The 22,155-nt window shown below is 36.5% G+C and overlaps 1 protein-coding gene across 1 annotated transcript in view; it reads left to right on the top strand.

The window, feature by feature from the left end:
• lrpprc (leucine-rich pentatricopeptide repeat containing) overlaps nt 1–22,155 on the top strand; it is a 56,879-nt gene that overhangs the window by 6,291 nt on the left and 28,433 nt on the right. The window contains exons 8-22 of the mRNA XM_016499851.1: nt 1,586–1,730; nt 2,021–2,178; nt 2,291–2,396; nt 2,751–2,858; nt 7,568–7,686; nt 7,776–7,869; nt 8,538–8,607; nt 12,982–13,009; nt 13,101–13,158; nt 14,016–14,122; nt 14,953–15,030; nt 15,420–15,454; nt 16,067–16,205; nt 16,619–16,749; nt 19,966–20,051. Of these exons, the coding sequence (XP_016355337.1) occupies nt 1,586–1,730; nt 2,021–2,178; nt 2,291–2,396; nt 2,751–2,858; nt 7,568–7,686; nt 7,776–7,869; nt 8,538–8,607; nt 12,982–13,009; nt 13,101–13,158; nt 14,016–14,122; nt 14,953–15,030; nt 15,420–15,454; nt 16,067–16,205; nt 16,619–16,749; nt 19,966–20,051 (1,462 nt within the window). The remainder of the gene's footprint in view (nt 1–1,585; nt 1,731–2,020; nt 2,179–2,290; nt 2,397–2,750; nt 2,859–7,567; nt 7,687–7,775; nt 7,870–8,537; nt 8,608–12,981; nt 13,010–13,100; nt 13,159–14,015; nt 14,123–14,952; nt 15,031–15,419; nt 15,455–16,066; nt 16,206–16,618; nt 16,750–19,965; nt 20,052–22,155) is intronic.

Here is a 22,155-nt window from a genome sequence, read left to right on the forward strand (position 1 = left end):
TCCATTTGCCCCTCAATGCGGTGAAGTCGTCCTGTACCCTTAGCAGAAAAACAGCCCCAAAGAATAATGTTTCCACCTCCGTGCTTGACTGTAGGGATGGTGTTCTTGGGGTCATAGTCAGCACTTCTCTCCCTCCAAACACGGCGAGTCGAGTTAATGCCAAAGAGCTCAATTTTGGTCTCATCTGACCACAGCACTTTCTCCCAAGCAGTCTCTGAATCATTTAGATGTTCATTGGCAAAATTTAAACGGGCCTGTACATGTGCTTTCTTGAGCAGGAGGACCTCGCAGGCGCTGCAGGATTTCAGTCCATTGCGGTGTAGTTTGTTACCAATGTTTTGCTTGGTGACTGTGGTCCCAACTGCCAAGCTCCTCCCGTGTAGTTCGGGGCTGATCCCTCACCTTTCTCATGATCATTCTTACCCCATGAGGCAAGATCTTGCACGGAGCTCCAGACCGAGGCCAATTGATGGTTGTTTTGTATTTCTTCCATTTCCGAATAATCGCAACAACAGTTGTCTCCTTCTCACCAAGCTTCTTGCTGATGGTCTTGTAGCCCATTCAAGCCTTGTGCAGATCTACAATCTTGTCTCTGAAATCCTTTGACAGCTCTTTGGTCTTGCCCATGGTGGTGGGAGAGGTTGGAATGGAAGATACAGATTGTGTGGACAGGTGTCTTATACACCTAACGAGCTGACATTAGGAGTAACTTCTTAAAGTGGCAGGACTAATCTGTGTTCCACATGGGCACATAACCAATCTGTGAGAGCCAGAATTCTTGCTGGTTGGTAGGGGATCAAATACTTATTTCACTCACTGAAATGCAAATCAATCTCTAACCTTTATATAATGTTTTTTTTTTCTGGATTTTTTGGTTGGTATTCTGTCTCTATCCATTAAAATAAACCTACCATAAAAATTACAGACCCTTAATTTCTTTGTAAGTGGGTAAACTTACAAAATCAGCAGGGGATCAAATAAATATTTTCCCCACTGTAATGTTAATTTTTCTAAGACTGCATTGATTTGATTAAATATAAAACTAAAACTGATTTTATTAAAATGAAAGCAGTAAAAACAGTAAAATTGTGAAATGTTGTTAGCGTTTAAAATATGATAATTTGAATGTAATTCCTGTCATGGGCATGGCAAAGCTGAATTTTCAGCAGGCATTATTCCAGTCTTCAGTGTCACATGATCCTTCAGAAATCATTCTAATATACTGATTTGGTGCTCAAGATTTCTTATTATCAACAACGTTTCCACATATTTTTGTGGAAACTGTGATACATTTTTTTACAACTCTTTGATGAATAGAAAGTACAAAAACAGCATTTATTTGAAATGGAGATCTTTTGTAACATTATAAATGTCTTTACTGTCACTTTTGATTAATCTAATGCATCCTTGCTTGAATAAAAGTACACATTTTTGAACCGTTGTGTGTACATTCCAAATTGTATTTTTATTTTTAAGAACCATAACATAATCAAGAGCTAAAATACAGAAATAGTTTTTCTTGTTATTTGTATTTTTTTTAGTCAATAATATAGCACTTTCGTATCTTATATTTTGTCTCCTCTAGACTCTAGAGATGGTGGAGAATGCAGATATCCATCTGATGGACAGAGATTTGATGCAGGTTGTTTTTAGTCTGACTAAGGCTGGCCATCAGCAGTATGTGCCTGAGATTGTGGAGCGCATGCATCACGAGAGGGGATATGTGCCAGGTGTGTCTGCTGACAGCAGTGTCATGTCATGGAAGAGGAAGGAATATGGAACCATTAGCTTCGAATTTTGCCCTAAGCACTTGCCATAGTGGTCCATAGTGAGCCATAATGGTCCCATATGTATTCGTAGAAGTATTCTATTTTAAGTGTTTTAAATATGAACCCAGGCCAATTAGAGAAATGGTATACATACAGTATTGATGCAGTGAGAAGTTAATGGGATTTTGGGAAAGCTATGTTTTTTATTTTGATACTTAGTCTGACCCATCCTTTTGTTTTTATTTCCTCAGATGCTATGAACCTCTGCTTGAGTCTGATTACCCACGGTCATGAAGAGACTGCGTTTTCTGTGCTGAAGAGCTTCACCGGCCTGCTGGTACAGTCGCAGACCAGTGACTCCCCAGACTTGGGAAACTTCTTTCTTCGCCACTGCGTCAATATGGACAAGGTAAACATTTTTACAAGTGCATATTAAGTGTACCTGTATGTTGAATTTTTTTGAGAATTTTTGGCTTAATGTCATAAGTGCTATGTTAAATTGGGTGTTTGTGTGCTTGCAGTCTGTGGAGAACATAGTTCGGTTTTGCAAAGATCTAAAAGATTCAGGTCTGCACTCATCGCCACTGCAGTTCACCCTTCAGTGCTCCCTGGAAGCTAAAAAGACCGGTGAGTACAATGATGATTTAAAGTTCAAAAACAATACTTAATCCTCAGTTATTGTCTTTTCAAATCGCAGGCTTTTAATTCAAGCTTAGTCTGTTCAAGCTTATTTGTCTATTTTTGAATCTTTTGTTTTCAAATACTTTATTGATGTGATAATAGCCATTGATGCTGTTTATATTCAAAGATATTAACCTAATAAGAAAGATAACACTGGGTTTTGACATTTTGAAACATTATAACTTTTAATAATCCTGTGTTAAAAATTTCTGGCTCGGTTTTAAAATGTCTTTCTCTTCATTTTTAGTTTAGCTGATGATTGCACAGCTCAATTTGTGAAATATGCTTCATCATTTTAAGGTATGGCTGTTGAGCTCATGAGAAGGATGAAAGAGGAGGGTGTGCCTCTCAGACCTCATTACTTCTGGCCCCTGTTTACTCATTACCAGAAAGAGAAGAACATTTCTGGTGAGTCCTGAGCTTCCAGCCTCATTCTTAAACACTCTTCTGCACTTTTAGTTCCATAATCTGATGAATTTCCTATTGATATTCAACAAGGAGAAATTGTCCAGGATTTGGTATTATCCAACTGGAATGAATTGGAATGTGAAAAGTTAGAGTAGGCTATATAGGACAAATTGAATATTTGACACCTTAATAAAAAATTTTAAAAAGTCAATCATCAATTTAGATGTTGAATATTACATTTTTCCTCCATAGTTCTTTGTTTATCTGTTCCAGACTTACAAATAAATGTTCTAACAAAAGAGCATGTCCAGATAAATCCTGCTGAAACTGCAACAGCGAGTATAAAAACATTTATTTTCTTTTTTTTTTAAACCAATAACCTTCATGAAACATGCAGGATTGCTCTCACCTTTCTGTTCCTGTACAGTTTTTTTGTTTGCTCAGTGTTGAAGTCTGGACTACGTGAAGGTTACATGACAGAATTAGTAGTGACTGGGTCTCATGTAAATGCGAGCGCTCTGAGGGAATTCACTTTCAATTACGTGCGCCGCTGTGCACGGCCATGAAATATTTAGCGCCATGTCACATTCTGGCCACAGGTGTCACCAGCGGGCAGACGCCCATCCCCCTTTCCACCCACTGGTTTTCCGTCCACCCGTTCACGAGTCCGGAGAGGGGGAAAAGTTTGCATTTTGATGAGGTGTGGATTTGGGCAGGCGAGTTTGAAAAACCATATGCTAGCTTTGTTTCGGCAGCCGCGAGCAAGCGGTGCTTGTCAGATTCAAGAAGCAATGCAGCGCATTGCTTGTGACATGGTGCGAGAAGAATGCCTTAGTCCCTCACATAGCACACAACAGGCTTTCAAATCTGCATCTTAAACACTCTTTGCACTACTCACATTTTGAAAAATCTCTTTTTGACTCTCTTTGTCATGCACTTGCATTGGATGCTGGGCTCTTTTAAATCTCAGTAACTGCAGAAAGCCACTTTATGGCTTGCATCAACTTTAATATCCATCTGAGGAGAAGCATCTCAAGGGCTAGAGGTGGGAATTGATCTTGCCGTTTAGTTCCTCTCTATTACATCATATCTTTTTTCTGGAGCTTACTTGAACTTGAACTGACACATTTTTCTTTATGGATTACATAAAACAGGAAGACTCAATCTGCAATGGCTTCGCCATGTTCTTGCACATTCTGTTGTCAGATAATGTATAGTAACACTATAGTTGTGTTTCAAAACCTAATAAGTGTCCTGTTTGTCTTTTGACCATATAGGCATCTGACTCTTGAGCATCCAAGTGAATATAAACCTCATAAGCAGGCTCATGTGGAGTTGGTTGACTTAGCCTTTTTTAGTCTTTATTTTCTTTAGTCTTTATTTATATATTCTTATAGTCTCTTATATTCAACAATGCTGCATTTATTTGATCTTCATTTGATCAAATACAGTTAAATCTGAAATATTGTGACATTTTTACAATTTCAAATAAATGTTTTCTATTTTAATATATTTTAAAATATAATTTAAATAGAAACCTTAAACATCATAAATGTCTTCATTGTTATCTTTGATCAATGTAATGCACCCTTGCTGAATTTCTTGCTGGAAAAAAAGAAAAAAAAAATCTTACTGACCCAAACTTTTTGAACATTTATGTACATGTGCTTTCCTGTTTCAACAGACCCAAGCAAACTCCAGGTCTTGCGTGTAGCAAGATATACTTTTGGCTTTTTAAAATCCATTTCATTTTAAAATTGGCCTTGTTTGGAGATACACAGGGATTAAAGTTCCGTTGGATTTCCGTCTGTTCATAAAGACAGTCACTTGCTTCATTCCTGAATGATTCAGCCATTCGAACAAATCAATTGAATGAATGATTCAGTGATAAAATCAGTGACTTGCCGCCACCTGCTGGTGGATTTGGTTTCAATTTTAGCATATAATTTCAGTTGTTTAAATCATATTTCTGTATTAAAAATTTTATATTTAAAACATTAATCTCCACATGAATTTATTATTTAAATTTAATTGAACTCATGCTACCTCTGAGCCTCATTAAACGTCTGAAAATGTACCAACAAGCCACTTTTGTGTTTTTCTGTGCCACCTCTGTAGTACAAATTAATTTATTAATACTAATTTCATATGATTGGTAACTTATCTGTCTTATTCTACTACTTATTATATTGACGTGACGTGACGTGACATGTGGCCAAGTATGGTGACCCATACTTCAGTGATAGAATCAGTGACTTGCCGCCACCTGCTGGTGGATTTGGTTTCAATTTTAGCATATAATTTCAGTTGTTTAAATCATATTTCTGTATTAAAAATTTTATATTTAAAACATTAATCTCCACATGAATTTATTATTTAAATTTAATTGAACTCATGCTACCTCTGAGCCTCATTAAACGTCTGAAAATGTACCAACAAGCCACTTTTGTGTTTTTCTGTGCCACCTCTGTAGTACAAATTAATTTATTAATACTAATTTCATATGATTGGTAACTTATCTGTCTTATTCTACTACTTATTATATTGACGTGACGTGACGTGACATGTGGCCAAGTATGGTGACCCATGGGGGATTGCAGTGCCGTGCAGGGGTTAAAGCAAAAAAAAAATCTTTTGACTGAAAATTTTTCTTCGACAGAACCCCATTCCTCAGCCATACCTGTCACACACAAAGTTTAAGAGCTGTTTTTTTTTCTTCTTGTAATTAGGAGCGCTTGTCCTCCTAATTTAAAAATTTAGGAGCACCTTCTGAGAAATAATCAAATATGATTCAAATAACTGAAATTATACGCTAAAAATGAAACTAAATCCGCCAGCAGGTGGCGGCAATTCACTGATTTTAATCACTGAATCATTCATTCAGTTGATTCGTTCGAACAGCTGAATCATTCAGGAATGAAGCAAGTGACTGTCTTTATGAACTGACGGAAATCCGTCGTAGCGACGGAACTTTAATCCCTGGATACAGCTACTGTTGACAGTTTGAACTCTGACCCTCTCCCCTTTCGTGCCCCTCTACTAGTAAGAGAGACCACAGTCTTGATTACTTCCCGCACTTACAGTTCAATCGTCAAACCCAGTGATGTAGCAAACAGAAACTTGGAGGTCACCCGAGAATTCATTGAACCAGATTTGTTCCATAAAAGCCCTCTCACACACTTTCTGAATTGAGAAGTCTTGAATCGGCAGGTGATGTGACTGGATATCCATTTTCTATCCCCATTCACATACTACCTATCGGCCAGCGCTGTCTGAGCCAACTTTTATGGCTGACAAATGGATCAATGGATTATTTAACAGCAAAACGGGTGTGCTGCTCTCATAAAAATGAAAGACTGAATAGACAGACGGCTCTCAGGCTCCATTGAGAAGAGAGTGTCTGGACGTTGTTTACGTTTGCTTGAACGCAAAGAGCTACTGAATTGCAAGAAAGGATGAATGGTGAAAGATGCACAGATGAGAATGAAATGGAGAGATGGGATGGATGGATGGAGCCTCCAGGTGCTTTATCTGGCTAATGCTCTCACACACCGGTTGCCAGCCGCTCCTGGTGCCAGATGCAGGTTTTAATGGCAGATAAAAGCAGCTCTTATCTTTTATTCAGGTATGTAGGTGTCCCCTGAGCTTTGCGATACAGAGTGCTAAGGACCAAGGTGAAGAGTAAACAGAACACAAATCGCTGGTTCACGTGTTCCCACACACACAAACATTTGCCCGAGCAGGTCAAGAGACTGTTCCATATGCATGTAGTGCTTTAGGCAGGAGTGAAGGGCCCTGCTGGAGAGCCGGGTACAGGCCTGAATCCTCTGCCTGAAGGAGGTGTTCCTCCAGGCCATGCCACTGGAAGACTGGTGTGATCATTTTAATTATCTGAGTATTTTATTTCATTTGTTTATTAATGCTTTCAATTTAAGACCTGGTTCAGTGAATTGTAAACAGCCTTGGGCTTTAAATCATGTTGCTGGTTTAAAAAAAAAATCCCATAACCAGTGTAGCATTAGTCTTGTACTTATGAAAGTATGTTTTTGCTTATTTTCTATCCACATAAAAGGAAGGAATCTTATTATTACTTTTTTAACCAGAAATCATCGTTCAAATATTAAACGCTGAGTCATTGCTTGAATTGGATGGACTGAATGAACAGGCCTGATGGTGGGATGTGATGAGCCTGAGAAGGATGTCCCACATGAATTGCATAAATTCAAGGGAAAATTGCTGAATTTGTTGAAGCGTTCATGAAACTGTTGTCAGCAAAAGAGAAGCTTTAATTTTTCCTTTTATTTTTATATTTATATATATTTATAAATTTATATATATTTTTATATTTATATATAAAATATTTTGATTACGCTACTACTAATTATTGTTATTATTATAAATATTTTATTATAAATGTACTATTATAAATGTGCTGGTATTATTATTATTATTATTATTATTATTATTATTATATAGCCATAATGAATGGGGTAAAAAGCAGGTTTTCTCTTTTTGTTCTTGGCTTATCACATGTATGACAAGGCCATATTTGTCACTTAAGGTTTCATGAGCACTTGAGGGCCCTATTTGGCTCCATATACGTCCAGTCATCCATCTTTGAACTTTGGTGTAGACACAACTTTTGTATGTCAAGAATTACATTTTAAGGTGCACATGTTTGAATAAATCCACTTTTTGTTTCCTTTCAGGTACTCTGCAAGCTCTGAGAGCCATGCAAGAACTGGGTGTTGCATCAGACATGGATACTTTTAGTATCTATATCCTGCCGTCCTTCCCATCAGTGGACAGTGCCCGCACTTCTCTTAAGGTAATTGTTCTGGATATGTGTGTTTTCTTGTTATTTTATGTGACCGTTCTGAAGCACTTTGGGTTGATAACTTGGGTTGATAATTGCAGGAGGCAGGTATTGACGTGGACGCCAATATTTTGATTGCGGCAGAATTACGAGCGGAAGCGTCACGTGGAAACCTTGCAGGGCTGTTCTCTCTGAGTAAGCATTTGCTTTCATGAAAATTGACCATTTCCTTTCTCTCAACCACTCTCTGCCTGTCGTTCTCATGTCTGTATATTATATATTCTCATGTTCTCTCACAGACACAACTCTGGAGAGATGTACCCTTTAGATGTACCCTGTATGATAGTGCTCATCACTTGGAGACTAATTGCCGTCCATCAGGACTTCACATACATAGCCACTCAAACATGCACTCTACCAAGCAAGCTACATGCCCACTAGGCCTTTTAAGTGATTAGAGAGTGAAAAAAGTATATATATAATAATGATGCAAATGCAAATAATGCAAAATGAAGCAAGGGAGTGAAGCTCCTCATCTGACCAAAGTGAATAGGGACAGATAATGTTGAATTATGGATGGTACCTTTTCCCCTTCACAGTTGTGCCCCCTGCTGTCTCTCTTATTTTTTTTTCTTCAAGATTGGACTTTATTCTTATTGGGTTAATTTGAATTCAAAAGGGATTTTAGTACTGGAATTACCTTTTTTTAACCCAGATAGTTGGCCAAAATGTGTAAATCCATAATAAGTCAACATGCAGCTCACTAAGAAAAAGAGCTTTAGTTACAATTAAAAAAAAAAAAATAATAAAAGAGGTTAAATGTTTCTTTTATCATGACATTCATCACATTCACACTCTTGCAGTGTCTTCACCTGCTCTTCCAAACGTTGACCTCAGTGCTTTCAGAGCCAGTCTGATCTCTGGATTCAGAGGGTGAGTAATGAAACAAACTCTGTGTGTGTGTGCGTGCTAGTAGAATTTTCTGCCTTTTGGCTAGACAGCCACTCATTCGTCACCTCATAGACAAAAATCAATCCCATCATGCACAATAGTTAAGGACCAGCTCTGTTTTTAACTCAGATTTGAGCACAGAGGCCATAGGGCAGCAGATGCTGCTGTCCTCTGTATTTAGCAAAGCATTTAGATGTGAAAGCGGCGCAGGGAGGTTGCCGGCAGCGATGGATGTCAGGTTTGTAATTGGGGTTGTCAGAAGGTAGAGGGGGTTGTCGGGGCCCTGTCTCCTTAGCGACCTGCTCTTGTAATAATCAAGGTCAGTAGATAATTTAATCATTAAACAATGTTGAATCTTTTTTCCTTCCTCACCTCCCTGCTGTCCGCCGTCAACACTCCCCACCAGCACTGCATCTTGATTTCTCAGTGTGTTGTCGGACTGTATGTGAATGTGCATTTGTGTATATGTGTGACCACTGAGGCTCTAGAAGGCTTTTTTTTAGGTCCATAAGGTATACTACCAATATATTATAATAACATGACAAGTATAATATTATTATTAAAATCTATTCAAAACATAACATAATCCTACTATGTATACTGTTCAAAAGTTTTAGGTCAGCAAGTTTTTTTTTTTTAGGAAATGTATATTTTTATTCAGCAAGGATGTATTAAATTGATCAAAAGTGACAGTAAAGACATTTATAATGTTGCAAAATATTCTATTTCAAATAAATGTTTTTTTGAACTTTCTACCAAAGTATATCAAAGAGTCCTGTAGAAAATGTATTTTGTTTAAAAAAAATTGCAGCACAACGGTTTTTAACATTGATAATAATAATAATAAATGTTTCTTGAGCACCAAATCATCATATTAGAATGATTTCTGAAGGATTATGTGAAACTAAAGACTGGAATAATGCCTGCTGAAAATTCTGCTTTGCCATCACCGCAATAAAATGCATTCAGTTCAATTAGCATGTATTTATATAGTGATAGATAGATACATATAGTTTCAAAACCGTCAAAATTCAAAATATAAAATTATTTTATTTTAAAACGTAATAATTCACTATATATATATATATATTATTATTATTATTATTATTATTATTATTATTATTATTATTATTATTATTATTATTATTATTATTATTATTATTATTATTATTATTATTATTATTATTATTATTATTATTATTATTATTATTATTATTATTATTATTATTATTATTATTATTATTATTATTATTATTATTATTATTATTATTATTATTATTATTATTATTATTATTATTATTATATAGCCATAATGAATGGGGTAAAAAGCAGGTTTTCTCTTTTTGTTCTTGGCTTATCACATGTATGACAAGGCCATATTTGTCACTTAAGGTTTCATGAGCACTTGAGGGCCCTATTTGGCTCCATATACGTCCAGTCATCCATCTTTGAACTTTGGTGTAGACACAACTTTTGTATGTCAAGAATTACATTTTAAGGTGCACATGTTTGAATAAATCCACTTTTTGTTTCCTTTCAGGTACTCTGCAAGCTCTGAGAGCCATGCAAGAACTGGGTGTTGCATCAGACATGGATACTTTTAGTATCTATATCCTGCCGTCCTTCCCATCAGTGGACAGTGCCCGCACTTCTCTTAAGGTAATTGTTCTGGATATGTGTGTTTTCTTGTTATTTTATGTGACCGTTCTGAAGCACTTTGGGTTGATAACTTGGGTTGATAATTGCAGGAGGCAGGTATTGACGTGGACGCCAATATTTTGATTGCGGCAGAATTACGAGCGGAAGCGTCACGTGGAAACCTTGCAGGGCTGTTCTCTCTGAGTAAGCATTTGCTTTCATGAAAATTGACCATTTCCTTTCTCTCAACCACTCTCTGCCTGTCGTTCTCATGTCTGTATATTATATATTCTCATGTTCTCTCACAGACACAACTCTGGAGAGATGTACCCTTTAGATGTACCCTGTATGATAGTGCTCATCACTTGGAGACTAATTGCCGTCCATCAGGACTTCACATACATAGCCACTCAAACATGCACTCTACCAAGCAAGCTACATGCCCACTAGGCCTTTTAAGTGATTAGAGAGTGAAAAAAGTATATATATAATAATGATGCAAATGCAAATAATGCAAAATGAAGCAAGGGAGTGAAGCTCCTCATCTGACCAAAGTGAATAGGGACAGATAATGTTGAATTATGGATGGTACCTTTTCCCCTTCACAGTTGTGCCCCCTGCTGTCTCTCTTATTTTTTTTTCTTCAAGATTGGACTTTATTCTTATTGGGTTAATTTGAATTCAAAAGGGATTTTAGTACTGGAATTACCTTTTTTTAACCCAGATAGTTGGCCAAAATGTGTAAATCCATAATAAGTCAACATGCAGCTCACTAAGAAAAAGAGCTTTAGTTACAATTAAAAAAAAAAAAATAATAAAAGAGGTTAAATGTTTCTTTTATCATGACATTCATCACATTCACACTCTTGCAGTGTCTTCACCTGCTCTTCCAAACGTTGACCTCAGTGCTTTCAGAGCCAGTCTGATCTCTGGATTCAGAGGGTGAGTAATGAAACAAACTCTGTGTGTGTGTGCGTGCTAGTAGAATTTTCTGCCTTTTGGCTAGACAGCCACTCATTCGTCACCTCATAGACAAAAATCAATCCCATCATGCACAATAGTTAAGGACCAGCTCTGTTTTTAACTCAGATTTGAGCACAGAGGCCATAGGGCAGCAGATGCTGCTGTCCTCTGTATTTAGCAAAGCATTTAGATGTGAAAGCAGCGCAGGGAGGTTGCCGGCAGCGATGGATGTCAGGTTTGTAATTGGGGTTGTCAGAAGGTAGAGGGGGTTGTCGGGGCCCTGTCTCCTTAGCGACCTGCTCTTGTAATAATCAAGGTCAGTAGATAATTTAATCATTAAACAATGTTGAATCTTTTTTCCTTCCTCACCTCCCTGCTGTCCGCCGTCAACACTCCCCACCAGCACTGCATCTTGATTTCTCAGTGTGTTGTCGGACTGTATGTGAATGTGCATTTGTGTATATGTGTGACCACTGAGGCTCTAGAAGGCTTTTTTTTAGGTCCATAAGGTATACTACCAATATATTATAATAACATGACAAGTATAATATTATTATTAAAATCTATTCAAAACATAACATAATCCTACTATGTATACTGTTCAAAAGTTTTAGGTCAGCAAGTTTTTTTTTTTTAGGAAATGTATATTTTTATTCAGCAAGGATGTATTAAATTGATCAAAAGTGACAGTAAAGACATTTATAATGTTGCAAAATATTCTATTTCAAATAAATGTTTTTTTGAACTTTCTACCAAAGTATATCAAAGAGTCCTGTAGAAAATGTATTTTGTTTAAAAAAAATTGCAGCACAACGGTTTTTAACATTGATAATAATAATAATAAATGTTTCTTGAGCACCAAATCATCATATTAGAATGATTTCTGAAGGATTATGTGAAACTAAAGACTGGAATAATGCCTGCTGAAAATTCTGCTTTGCCATCACCGCAATAAAATGCATTCAGTTAAATTAGCATGTATTTATATAGTGATAGATAGATACATATAGTTTCAAAACCGTCAAAATTCAAAATATAAAATTATTTTATTTTAAAACGTAATAATTCACTATATATATATATATATATTATTTTTTATTTATTTATTTTTTTTCCAAGTAGTGATTGCATTGAATGTACTTTATGCACTTTATATGCTGAAATTAAAATCAGTTTAAATTTATTCAGCATTATAGCACTTTAAATCTTGCAGCACTTTATAATGATGATCATTAATGACACTGAAAATAATTTTAAGTATAATACAGAATCAATCATTAGTAGAAATTGTATATTCAAGATTACATATATGCAGCCTTGGTGAGAATAGAAGACTTCTTTCAAAATTATCAATCAACCCAGTCTTTTGGATTGTGCTGTATGCTTAATTAAAAAATTATATACATGTTTTATACATTTTTATTTAATTATTTTCTAATTATTCTCAGCTATAAAATATTTGAGTGCTGTCTGTATGTAATTATTTAAAAAAAAATCCTTTATCAGTAATAATGGGTAACTGGAAAAAATAATCATGGAAAGAAATCATTGAGATTCATTGGTCAAAAAGTGTGAGAACCCTGCTATATGTTCCAACTGGTCAAATGAAGCCCTGTCACACCAAATATGTACTTGATCTTGAAATGAATCTTTAGCAGATGTTTAACCGAAATATTTTGTTTGAAAGTTGCACTAGAAATGTTTTTGTCCATGTCTGTATGCGACTTATCTCTGATCCTCTACTGCCCCCTACAGGTTTCACAATGTGGAGCTTATGGCAAAGGTAGGAGTGAAACCAAGAGATTTTAAGAAAGATGATGGAAAACAAATGAAAAGAACCTTTGTTAAAGTCACCCCTTCATCTGCTGTTACAGATCACAGAGCTTCTCTGTAAAGACCCTCGGTTCAATAGTACTGAACCTGAAACTTCTGGTATGTTGCTTGTTTGCACTGTTTTTCCAACCCTTTAACATTCTGTATTTGCCTGCTTATGTATTTAACTCTTTTTTTTTTTTTTTTTTTTTTTTTTTTTTTTTGAAAATGAAAATTTGTGGAAAAGGGGGAGAAAAAAAATTCTATGCTGCATGAATTCACTTTTTTTTCTTTTGATTTATTTTTTTTAATTTACATAATATTCATGATAATCCTAGCTGATAGCCAGTATAATACCAGCTCTTATGCTGGTTGGGAAATATTGCACTAGTAAATCTCAATGCCTAGATGTCCTCTGAGCTGGTTTCATTGACAGTATTGTGTGTGTGTGTGTGTGTGTGTGTGCGCGCGGAGGTCTGTAGGGCCACTGGCAGTGATGGAGTTTATCCTGACAGCTGTACCTTGCATTGAGTGTGTGTGTCTGATGCAGTCTGAATAGTAGCTGTGTGCATGTTTATGTGAGAGCTGTCTGCTTGCTGACTCTGCGCTGAGTTAACAGAGCTTCTGCGAGTGTTTGTCGTCTCGCTGCACTGGAGCTGGCCTCTGCGCTGGTGTCCGAGCAGGTGGGAGCGATGGAGATGGTCTCTCTGTCTCATCCCATCACTGCACAACACAAATGTGTGCGTGAGGCTGTCAGCTGCCAGCCACTTGTTAAACCATACTTCAGTCAAGTCTGCATCAAAGCTGCCTGTGTCAGCATAACACACACATACTTGGTTTAACAGCTTATTTGCTGGATTGCAATATTTTTGTTGTTCTGTTCCAACAGAAGCTCCCTTTGTGGTTTTATATGACTCTAGTAGTGTATTTATAGAAAGCAGGAAGTGTCAAATTGGTTCTTCTCTCCTTTTTTGCAGAAAATGTGGCCTACTTCCTTTACAACTTGATTGATTCCATGAATGAGACTGAGGTGCACTCCAAAGAAGAGCAGCTTAGGGAGTACTTTGGCCTGCTCAAGAACATGGTACGTTTGCAAACACTCAAGCAAAGTGTCATGAACAGTTAAATCTGCCTGTTAAATCGAGTCTGTCTAGGACCCCAACAGGTGGCTGTGCTCAAACAAAAACATTTGTACGCTGTTGTTCAAAAATTTGGGGTCAATGATTTTTTTTTTTTTTTTTTAAGGAAATTAATACTTTTATTCAGCAAGTAAGCATTAAATTGGTCATAAGTGACAGTACAGACATTTATAATGTTATAAAAGATTTCTGTTTTTCATAAATGCTGTTCTTTTGAACATCAATAAAGCCAGAGAAGAAAAAATTATTCACAAAAATATTAAGCAGCAAAAAGAAAACAAGAAAATACAAGCATATTAGAATGATTTCTGAGGTTCATGTGACAAAGAAGACTGGAGTAATGACTGCTGAAAATTCAGCTTTTTTCTGTCATGGGAATAAATTACATTTTAAAATATATTCAAATAGAAAACTCTGTAATATTTCAACAATGTTACTGTTTTACTGTATTTTTGATCAAATATCGGTATGCTAAGCTACAGCTAGTACGCAGAACGTTTAGCTTGCAAAGTAAAAACTACCTTAAAAAGAACACCAAGAACAAGAAATATTTAATTCTGCATCCACAGTTTTGATTAATTGCTTTCAAATGTAACATTATTCAAAATACATAAGTGATCAAAATATAAACATAAAAACATACATACATACAGAAGCTCTGAAGCAAAGCTAAAGGCCATTTTGAAACGACTTAATGAGCGTGAAAATAGTTCAGGTAAATCTTTATTTTTCTTGTTGAGTAGTTACTTTGTGTTAATAATTTCTCTGCTTTCAGAATATCAGCATCTCGCTGAACATATTCAGAGGAATCAGGAACATTCTGGAGTCCTACCAAGTTCCAGAGCTTGTCAAGGTATTTTATTATTAGTGGTGTTTGCAGAGGCAAGTATTATTTTACTATACTTGGGGATATTATGTTAACACATTGCCATTCCATTCACCTTTCAGCCATGAATGATACCAAAATTCAACATTAGAGGTGTGCTGTTACTTCTATAAGTGAAAAGACTTTATTTGCAGACAATAAAATTACTAAAAAACCCCAAAACACCTATAATGGAGAAACTTGTGCATTAATTAGCAGCTTCCTAGCAACCACACCCTAGTAAATACATAGCAACACCCTGGCATCATAGATATTCCCCACTAACATTAACAAAACCACCACTAATATTTACATAATTGTTTTATTCAGATCTGTAATAGTACAGTTAATAGAGCAGGTCATATTTTATCTTTCAGGATGTCCTTGCTCTTGTGGATAAAAAGGACAATGGGTTGGAGAAGCAGACAAAATAACCTAATAACCAGCTGCTGTGATGTCTGTTAATCAAAGGACAAAAGAAAAAAGAGCTTTAAGGATTCATCTATATTTAATTTAGAATTTAGTGTTTGATAATTATTCTTTGTTCAATTTCTGAATATTTCATACTTGCTGAAGGGCACAGACAGCTAAATATGACATTTATTATAATGGGTTTATGTGAAGATTGTTTTAAGTTCACTTAAATTTGAAGTTTTTTTAAAAGTCTAATAAATGTTAAGGTTGATAGCTCTCAATTATAGCTACTGTAATGTTGAATGTCTTTAGTCAATCGTTAAATATTAGTGGGGAAAAAAACTTTCACTGAGACATCAGTAGTATTTAGTCATAAAAAAGGTGCCATTAAACAAATATAAAAAATATACTGTCTTTGTTTCTACATTAATTTGAAGATTGAATGTGAAATTATTTCAATATAAAAGTATATTTAAAAACTTTGTTAGGTGGGATCGTGATTGATTTAAGAAAACAATTGCGATTAATTTGGTAATTTTTTTTAATCGATTGACCGCACGAATTTTTTTTTTAACCAAATATGTTCAATCCACGAGCTGAGCTGTGTGAGTCAAATAGCCTCATGTTTTTGTCAGGGTTTGGAGGGGAAACTTTCATTTCTGGAGAAGACCCTGGCAGAGCTGAAAGCTGAGGGCAAGACAGCCAGTTCCACCCTCAAAAAAGTAATCACTGTCCTGTGTGCTGAGGAGGTGAGTTCTATTATCCTCATAAATACCCATGAGTATATTTAGTGTTCTGGACTTAATGGTTTTTATTATGCATCTTATTTTAAACCCAAGGGTGGGTTCGACCATTTTTAACTTGAATGTGCAAGACTTCCTGTGTCAGCCGTTGCTAGTTATTTTAGCTGTTCAAAATAGTCTGTTGATGTTGCAAATTGGTAAATTGTAGTGCACATAGTTTTACAGTTCACTGCACTTTATTCTTCTAGTTTGTTATCTGTAGTAGCTAATGAATTTCAAGTCCCACACATTTGCAGGAAATAGCTTGCTTCCATGTTGTAAAATATGGTGGATGTTGGTCTGTCACTAGTCACCATTCAAAACCAGTCGTCAGTATTTGTGTATCGATGTGTGTAGTTGAACTCTGTCTGTCTCATCAGAAACTAGAACGAGCTCTGGAGCTTAAAATTCTTTATGAAGCGGATATGACTCCTGCTGCATATGCCATGCTCATCAACCTGTGTTGTCGGCATGACAATGCTGAGGAAGCCCTCAAGCTAAAGATGGAATTGTAAGTTAGATGTACACATCATCACCGTCATACAAACATCCTTGTTTCGATTGTCGAGCAAAAGCAACATAAATGTAGTCCATACAACTATGTTCCACATCTTCTGATGACGTGTGCAATATTTAAAAAAAAGAAAAGGAAAAAAAAAAGATGATGGCAATTTTGTTTCACAATGACTTTAACCACTGCAACTGGATGAAGTCAGTTGAACTTGAGAACCGAATCAGTCAATTCGTACTGTTCTAAACAAATCATTCAGACCAGTTTTGTGAACCAAATCAACCAATTCATCAAGATCTGGCTTCATAGAACGATTTATTTACATTAGGGCTGTCAAATTGATTAATCGTCATTAATCGCATCCAAAATAAAAGTTTGTGTTTACATAATATATGTTTGTGTACTGTGTATATTTTTATGTATATAAAAATACACACACTTACATTTATATATTTAAGAAATATTTACATTCATATATATATATATATATATATATATATATATATGAACAATATCACTCGAGTACGAGAGAGATACCGGCTCTATATCAGCATGATATAGAGCCGTTATCGCTCGAGTACGAGAGTGATATTGCGTTTATACAACAGTATATGAACAATATCACACGAGTAGCTGTGTGATATGGCTGTATATCGGCACGGCTATGATTCAGCCGAAGGAATGTTGAGTTTCTTCATTGAAAACTTATTGTATTACTGTATTAAAAGCTCACTGTATTATGTGGAGTCGAGTATTATGAGAGAGAGATGGACTGAGCGAGTGTGATTATCTGCATCTGATACAGCATTCATTCTTCAGCTCAATCTCATATTCACAATAAAACATTAGTTTGAATGTCCGCTGAGGAAAGCCATGTCTTTGTTGTACTGTCCTTTTATCTGTTAAGGGTGATTTCAGATGACAGCGCTGCTCTCACTGCATTTGTTGGCTGCGTCTTACAAGGTTTTGTTAAAAGTAAAAATAACTTCCTTGTTTACAACCCTGTTTCAGTCTCTTTCAATATAGAAGTCTTTACTGCTGACTAGGGCTAGGTTTTGACTCTAATTTCACGATTCGATTCGATTCTTATTCACAAGCTTTCGATTCAATTACCGATTTGATTCAATATCAATTATTTTGGATATATATATCAGGTACAGTAGGCTACATGCCAAATTTTCTCAAGGAAAAAAAATCTGTCAACTAATGTTGTAAAATATACATGAGAGTCAGTTGGTACTACATTACTATAATATTGAAAATTAAAATGGACTGATTTGTTTAAAATTACACTTAATTAAGTTTTTAATATAATAAAGTTACAATTACATAATATTTCAACTTCAATTCGTTTTTTTTTATATAAAAAATGGTGACTGTCATAAAAACTTGATGGATTTATTCAAACATAAATTAAACATTGAAGAACAGTCAAATTTATAATGAATATGTTATTTGGTGCAGTTATTTCTCTACAGTTTATTTTTCTTTCTGACTAATGAGTTTATGGTCACCGAATATGTTTTGCTGAGGTAAATGTGACGTTACGTGACATTGTTTACAAGCCATTATTGACGTCTTTGCGCGGCTGAAACACTGATTGAGTGATTACATTAGACAGGATATGGATTGTAAAGTTGTACCCTTTCAATGCTTATTGCGATATATTGGTTGGGAAGTGCCCTTCAATGGTCCGTCCATTAAAGGCACAATATGTACGATTTTTTTTATATTATATATTTGGATATTATCCAAAAACCACTAGAACAGTGTTATATATTTTGCTGACTTGTGTACTTTATCCCAAATGTTTCGAAGAATGTTTAAATACAGGGAAATAAGCAATTTTAACTAGTGACACGGACCGTGTCTATAGTGTCATTGTGTCAACTGCCAATGATGTAATAACCCCTCGATTTCCGGTTTTGTTTTGACAATCGATTAATATCGAGATATCGATATTTTTTGCCCAGCCCTACTGCTGACTGCAGTCTCTTGCCAACATCTAATGGTGGAATAATGTAACTAATCACCATCACGAACACACACAGTTTCTTAATATTAAATACTACTATTATTTATATGAAATATTATTTGTTGAATAATAATATTTAATAAACAACAACAACAGCCAGCCATCATAAATGTTGCTAGGCAATTCTGTAAAAAGTACAAAGGCAGCGCTATGATATACAGCACTGAAGTTACACAAAATATAATGTGATGAGATTTTGCCCTCAGCCAAAACTTTTTGTTCTGGAACAACTATATTAATGAGACCATAGACCGTGAGATTTACCCAAAACAAATTATACCTCATGTTTAACCACTACAGAGACATCAGAGCCAGCGGCAAATTCCAGAAGATCTGGCCGAGGTGAGGCTGCTATCAGTGGGTTCATGAGCGCTGAACGGCTCACATCTCCAAAAACGTTGATGCAAATTTTCAAATAGACGTTATCTTTATTAACAAACCACATATTTGAAGTCTAAACAAGTACATTCTCACCTAAAAAAAACTCTTAAAACTACATTCCATGATGCAAAAACAGTATTATATATTAAATTATAGTGGATTTGGGCATCCACCATGACATTCGCTGTGAAGTGGTTGAAGTTCCGATATCACTTGAATATCACACTCCTCTCAGCCAATCAGATTCGAGAACCAGAAAGAACTGTTGTATAAAAATATATATTATATGTAAATCTTAAATATATACATGTATGTGCGTGTGTTTTTATATACATATACACAATATATTATGTAAACACATACTTTTATTTTGGATGCGATTAATCGATTTGACAGCCCTAGTTCACATCTATACTTCTCTTACGAGTGCTCATTAACATGCGAGAGTGAAGTAGAGTAAATGTCAAAATGATCAGTGAATAATGACTAATTTTGTTTGTTTTTTGGTCAGACAATCACTATCCTATGCGAGTCATATGAACCACTTTTGTTTTTCATTTTGGAGCTAGACAGTCTTAGTATTTAAAATGGCTAGGATATTTGTAAAAAAAAAAAATCACATTTTCACAAATGAAATAAATTAAGAAGGATTTGTAACAACATGAGGGGGTGAGCAGATAATGACAGTTTAATTTTCAAGTGAACTATCTCTTTAAATCTGAAACATTCACAGCTCAAAGAATGTGACTTAAAAATTAATTTGTCAACCTGTGTTTACTCTTTCTTCTTTGGCGTTTCAGGGCTCGCAAGGACTCTGAAGTAGCGCTGGATGCTCAGAAGTATGTGGCCTTGGTCCGAGTGCTATCCAAACATGGCAAGCTGGAAGGTTAGTGGCCGTATCTGTGCCCATGTGAAAGCTTCAGGCCCTGCTGAAATAATTACAGATGCCCTCTTATTTTCACCATCCCAGATTAATGAAATAATTTAGTTTGTCACAAATAATGTGGGCCATCACATTAGGTGTGCCTTGCCTTACATTTTTAAACCGCTTAGGACGTCAATGAGCATTTTTTATTACTTATCACGGCGCTATCAAAAGGTGGCCACACGCTTAATTAGTTTCTTAAAGTCGGCGTTCAGCGTGAGTGGCCATGCGAGCATGTCTACGTGTGAGAGTGAGGTCCGAGACACCTGTCTATCCGCATTGGGACATTAATCAGCCATTATCTGAATTCCACGGTGGATTTCTCCATGCTCATGTAAGACGCAATTACAATAAAAGTGTTTCCTCTTTGCATTGTGCACACAGTGATGGTGAAAATACACGCTCCGTCTCTCTTTTCACGATGCGTGTCACTCTTTGGCTGCCCCCTCCGTCTCGCTCGGACTCATCCTGTCACTGAGCGAGGGAAAATTACAGGACCGGCTGCAATTTAACAGAATTACTGAAATCCGTCCTGATACTAATGGCATATCATGGTGAGGAAAGTGCTTGAGTATTTCACACGCACATTTGCATGTGAATTCAGGCGAAAGTGTGTGATGAGGGAAGTGTGTGTGTATGTATATGTGTGTCCATCAGAGCGAGTTGGTGGCCATTATCCCGCGGGTGTGCGCTTGGAGCTTGTCATTCACATTAACACACCTCAGCGCCCCAGCCTGCCCGCATCACCGCCGCAACCCGATCCGTTCGAAGATCATGACTCGTGGCACCTTAGCGCACCGGATGGCCTGGCTTTTAATGGCCTTGTTTTTGTCTGAAACCCTTTCCTCGCCTCTTGTTCCTTCCTCCGTCTGTTTTTTTTCCCCCTTGTGTCGTTACATTTGATACGGAGTTCATAAAATGCCATTGCCGGTTCACAGGCTGGCAGAAGGCCGTGGAATGAGCTGGAGGATTAATGGGCTGTGTGATATTTGTTTACCTCAGTGTGTGTGGTATCAGACAGTGGGCCGGGATGCTTCACCGCTAGCCGTCCATTCGGGCCCATTTACTACCAGCAGCTGATTGGGTGTGATTAGTGGTTCTGTCAGAAGGGAAGAATTTGAGCTGTCTGCCGTCACAGCGCTTTCTCATATGGCTGAAGTTCAGCTCGGTTGCTGTTTGTGGTCCAGCGATGTGTGAACCGTGCTCAGTATGACCAGAGAGTGATCTGAGGGGCTTCATTTGGGACTCTGAAGTCTGTCTTGCTCTTTCATCCGTAACCTGAGGACACGCTCATCAGGAAGTTCTAGTATTGTGCAAAAGTTGACACACCTCAGAGTCATGGCCTAGTGCATGTGCACTGACACCACTGAGCTGTGACATTTCCGACCTATTTTGCTCATAATTTTTATACTATTTCTTAGGGTGTATTCTAAAACCTACATATCTTTATGACTTCTAAAACAGCGTAAGTGACACAGAGTGAATGTAAGAGTTGATTTCTCTACAGAGAAAGTCAATAGGAGATCCAAGCACGTGTTTTTTTTTGGCAAGTATTTGCACATTAAAGCAAATGCGGCCCTTTCTGCATGAATTTCATCCAGCTTTAGCACATAACCTCCTTTTATATGGCTGAAGTGTTGTACTACATCAATGTGCTCTGTACAACAATGCTTGTAAAGCCCTGGGCCATAAGAAAAGTACATGGTTGAGTGCCTAAAGCGACAACCTAAGAATCAAGAGGTTGTTAGTTCTAATCCCCTCGTGGGTATCGCTGTCACGACGCCCTCCGGCGATCCACTTAACCTCCATTGCTTCAATTCATATCCAGTTGTTAACACATAACATGTGGCACTTTTTAGACAAGAGCTCTTCTTAAATGACAAGCCTCTATTTAAATGGGCTGACTGCTGGGATCTTGATAAAACAATCCACAAAAATTAAAAAAGCAGTAAAGGATGAGATCTGTGCCCAAATAACAGCATGACTGAGTAGATAAGTGAACAGAGCTTTATCATACAAAAGCAGGTTCTTAAAAACTCAGCATGACCCTGCTGAACCTCCTGTT

This window comes from Sinocyclocheilus anshuiensis, unplaced genomic scaffold (genome assembly GCF_001515605.1).
Source record: "Sinocyclocheilus anshuiensis isolate Anshui unplaced genomic scaffold, SAMN03320099.WGS_v1.1 scaffold1015, whole genome shotgun sequence".
NCBI lineage: Eukaryota > Metazoa > Chordata > Actinopteri > Cypriniformes > Cyprinidae > Sinocyclocheilus > Sinocyclocheilus anshuiensis.